The sequence below is a fragment of the Taudactylus pleione genome, unplaced genomic scaffold, assembly GCF_031769625.1.
Source record: "Taudactylus pleione unplaced genomic scaffold, aTauple2 ptg000066l, whole genome shotgun sequence".
Classification (NCBI taxonomy): domain Eukaryota; kingdom Metazoa; phylum Chordata; class Amphibia; order Anura; family Myobatrachidae; genus Taudactylus; species Taudactylus pleione.
In genome coordinates, this window is record NW_028284468.1 from 18649063 (window position 1) to 18653115 (window position 4053).

The 4053-nt window shown below is 37.2% G+C and overlaps 1 protein-coding gene across 1 annotated transcript; it reads left to right on the forward strand.

Moving 5' to 3' along the window:
- The first annotated feature begins 1443 nt into the window (after nucleotides 1–1443).
- LOC148534507 (hemoglobin subunit beta-2-like) lies at nucleotides 1444–2503 on the forward strand. The gene is made up of 3 exons (XM_088466901.1): nucleotides 1444–1558; nucleotides 1819–2041; nucleotides 2213–2503. Exons 1-3 carry the CDS (start codon nucleotides 1467–1469, stop codon nucleotides 2339–2341), a joined length of 444 nt encoding a protein of 147 aa, XP_088323027.1. The 5' UTR covers nucleotides 1444–1466; the 3' UTR covers nucleotides 2342–2503.
- Nucleotides 2504–4053: the final 1550 nt, after the last annotated feature.

A 4053-nucleotide genomic window follows, 5' to 3' on the forward strand; every position in this document is an offset into this window, starting at 1 on the left:
TCCGGTAAGAGCTGTCCTTTGCGATCTCTGCTTCACAGTGGACTTTCGGGTTTATGATCCAGGAGTCCATCTGCGCATGCGCAGAGTGACGGGGCGGCCGCGGGGCATGCTGGGAAGGATCCGATCGGATCCCTCATAGCAGTGCAATGCGGTAAAAACCCATAGGCTTCTATAGGGTAACGCCAGCAATAGCTGGCGTTACCCTCCGCATTGCAGCCCAGTGGACAGGACAATGATGCATATGGAAAATGCGGTAAAGAGGGATTTTACCGCATTTTTTGTTTACTGCATCCCGCCCTTTTTCCTTTTGCGCATAATGTTGGGTAATGTCAGTAGGTTCACATCCTACTTGAACTGCTAGTATTATACAGGATTTGGAATAAACAGACAACCAAGTATATCAGTACCTATTATACTTGGTCATTTAATGTCAACCTGATGCAAACCTACAAGGAAACTTTTTGTACTGGCAGTTACAAGTTATAACCAAACTACAAAAAAGCATTATAGCGACTAGTTTCAAATGAAATAACCTAAAAAATGTATATTGTAACCTGCCTGCTAGTGTGTATTTGTTTAAGTACATGCTTCTATGGCAGAATCTGTTCTCATACCTCCCTGCTGCCCCTTACACACACACAAATATCTGCCTACAGTGTATGCATGTCATTGCTTATAATTCAGATGTGTTTCTAATTAAACAAAAACTAAATCATGTTTATACAGATATAATTCACATATATAATAAAAAAAATGCCACTTGTTTATTATAAGATATACTTGTTTTGTCTGTCTTTTCATGAATTAATGTGCTATTAAAGGAAGATTACACATCACAATGCCAGGCTGAATGCATCACAAGAGCACAGGAGTAATAGAGAAAACTTAGAAAATATGTTGAATATATGCAATGGATATTATCTTTTCATTTGAAATAAAAACAATTTGCTGTAAATAATTTTGGTTTTCAAACATATTTCTAGTTCAGTGTCATTTGTCTCTTTATGTATTGCAATATTTAAATATTGGCTTTGTTTTTGTTTGTTTTTTTAAACTAATTTTGACATCTGTGTTTATTTAAGTGTAACAACAGCACAAAGTCTGGGAACTACTAAATATATTCCAAGTGATGTATTGTATCATTAATGTATAATTTATTTAACCTTTGAATATAGGAATGATACTTTCTTTAGATATACATTCACAATGTCTTAATTTTACCTAGTACCCTTCAATTTTCCAGCAGATTGAATCAAATATAAAATACATATTTAAGTATAATCAATTTTTAAGGGACACAAAAGTGGAGGATGAGGGTGTGGATATAAATGTTCCACTGTAGCCAATAGATAAACTGTAGAGCAGAGGGAAGGGCCATGTACAATGTATATAAACTGTGGGGTTTGGAGAACTAAATATCAGTTTCTTTACTCAGAAGCTTGACAAGAAATACCACAGCATCCACCATGGTCCACTGGGAAGATCATGAGAGAGCATTAATTAATAGCATCTGGACTGCAGCAGATTCTAAAATTATTGGAGGAGAATCTCTTGCCAGGTAAGTAACAGCTAGAAGAAAATAAAGTAATGTAATAAAACTAGTCTGTATGTATTGTGTGTAATGCTTAGTTTCTAAATAAGCCTATTATCGTGTGATCATATCATAAAACACAGAATTGTATTAACAGCCATTATGTGCTATATAACATATACATATATAGTTCACACATCCATTTCTTATCTAGTAATGTACTGTATCATGCATATATATTATTATTATTATTATTATTATTATTATTATTATTATTATTTCAACAGGCTGCTTTCTGTCTACCCCTGGACCCAAAGACACTTTCCTGGCTTTGGTAACCTGAGCTCCCCTGAGGCCATCTGCCAGAATGCCAAAGTGATAGCTCACGGGGAAAAGGTTGTGCAGTCTGTCGGAGAAGCCTTACATCACCTGGACAACGTCAAGGGGCACTATGCCAAGCTGAGCGTTTACCACTCTGAGAAGCTGCATGTGGATCCAGCCAACTTCAAGGTAAATGAATAGATGGAAACGGAGATTTGATACATTATACCCATTTACCAGAGTGATTAATGATATGCTTGATGTTTGCATGTTATAATTCAAGTTTATCTTAAAACAATATTTCACAGCAGATTCCAGAGATCTAAAAAGATAAACTTAATATATTTATATCTCTTCCAGCGTTTTGGAGGTGTCCTGGTCATTGTCCTGGCTCGTACCTTCCATGAAGAATTTACCCCAGAAGTCCAGGCTGCCTTTGAGAAGGCATTCTGTGTGATTGCTGATGCTCTGGGCCAGGGCTACCACTGATCATCCTTACACCAGCATTAAAGGAGTCTCATGCTACAAGTCTACATCCCTGCACAGCATAAACCAGCAAGAATATGAAAGATCTTCTTGTGTTTTAAATCTGTAGTGATTTAAATTAGCTCCTAATAAAATTGAGTATTCTCCATACCATGTGTCCGTGTGCCTGATCTGTGTGAAACATAAAATATACTCCACTATTTAATGCTGTTATATCCTAGCTGCCCTTTGCCTCAATATAACGTATAAAGGTATCATATGAAGTGCAAATCGTACACAGCCTAGTAATAGAAAGGATGGTCATAATTGCACAAAGGTTCAGTATGATGAAATACTAAATAAAAGTGAAAATGTGATATAATTGCTCATCCAGCATTAATAGGGTGTTGTTAAAAAGCTTCATAATGTATTTACATGTATCAAACAAGAAAGCTCCATTATTTTATTTTTTTTAAATTGAATAAAGATCAAGTGCTGTGCTTCTAATATGTTCCAGTTTCCATATGTACGTATACAGTGTAGGTCACAAAGTATGCTGTGCCAATAGCGTGTATTCTTTAAGAACATACAAGCACATACCTCTATGCAGGTAATCCACAGGAATTGGTCAAATAACTGCTTTAATATTACTAGTACTACAATTACAACTATCCTTTATTGGTATAGTGCTTGAATATTCCATGTACAAAAAACTATCTTACTCACTATAGCCAATAAACTACAGAGGTTTTATATGTGTTTGGCCAAACCAAAGTTCAGTATCATTCTTCGTGCTTTTTGATACAAAATCAATAATCATGTGTCAAAGCCTGTACTGGATTACACTGGCTGTCTTGCATAGGCAAACCGGTTGCCTGGAAAACCCCCTCCCCAGCCCACACCATAACCACAATATAAATAGTAATATAGAATATTACTAATGCTGCATGTCCTTATCAGTATACAAATTAAATAATTTAACATACACCTGTGCACCAACTAGGAGATCTGGAAAACATGCACTGTTAGGGGTGTACTGCTATAGACCATCAATAGGGTTAATTATTAATACCATATAATAATACACTATCCAGTGCATGACAAGACCAATATGTACATATAAGTCCAGGGCAGTGCTAGGTTCTTCTGTTGCTCCCCCAGACACCCAGACTTACTCCATTGCTCTGGAATTGTGCCCACATCTGAAATAGAAACATTCAGCTCAGGCTGGCCCTACTGCCATATTTAATGGCTTACTGTGATCACTGGTCCTGTATATGCTGGGATTATGACACACAATACACTGTGTATGACACATATTAAAGCTGGATAAGTGCTGATTCTGCCCTCTTCATGAACTGGCCACACTCGCTCTAAAGCCAAGCATTTGGAAACTCCCCTCTAGAAATCCTACGTTTGCCACTGGTCTTGTCATGTCGTCAGAGAGTAAATCACTGAATATGCTGCTCTTCTCTTCTTCAATGTTCTTTCCTCTGCTTAATGCCTTTGTGAGAATGGGATATGTAGAAGGAGAGCATGAGTTATGTTTAACTATACTCAGGACTAACACACACACACACACACACACACACACACACACCACCACCACCACCACCACCATCACCACCACCACCACCACCACCACTACCACCAGTTCCCTCTGAATATTACAGATGCTATGCAAACAATTTGCATAATTTTTATTAGAAGGTACATTCACTGGGGGCATATATATA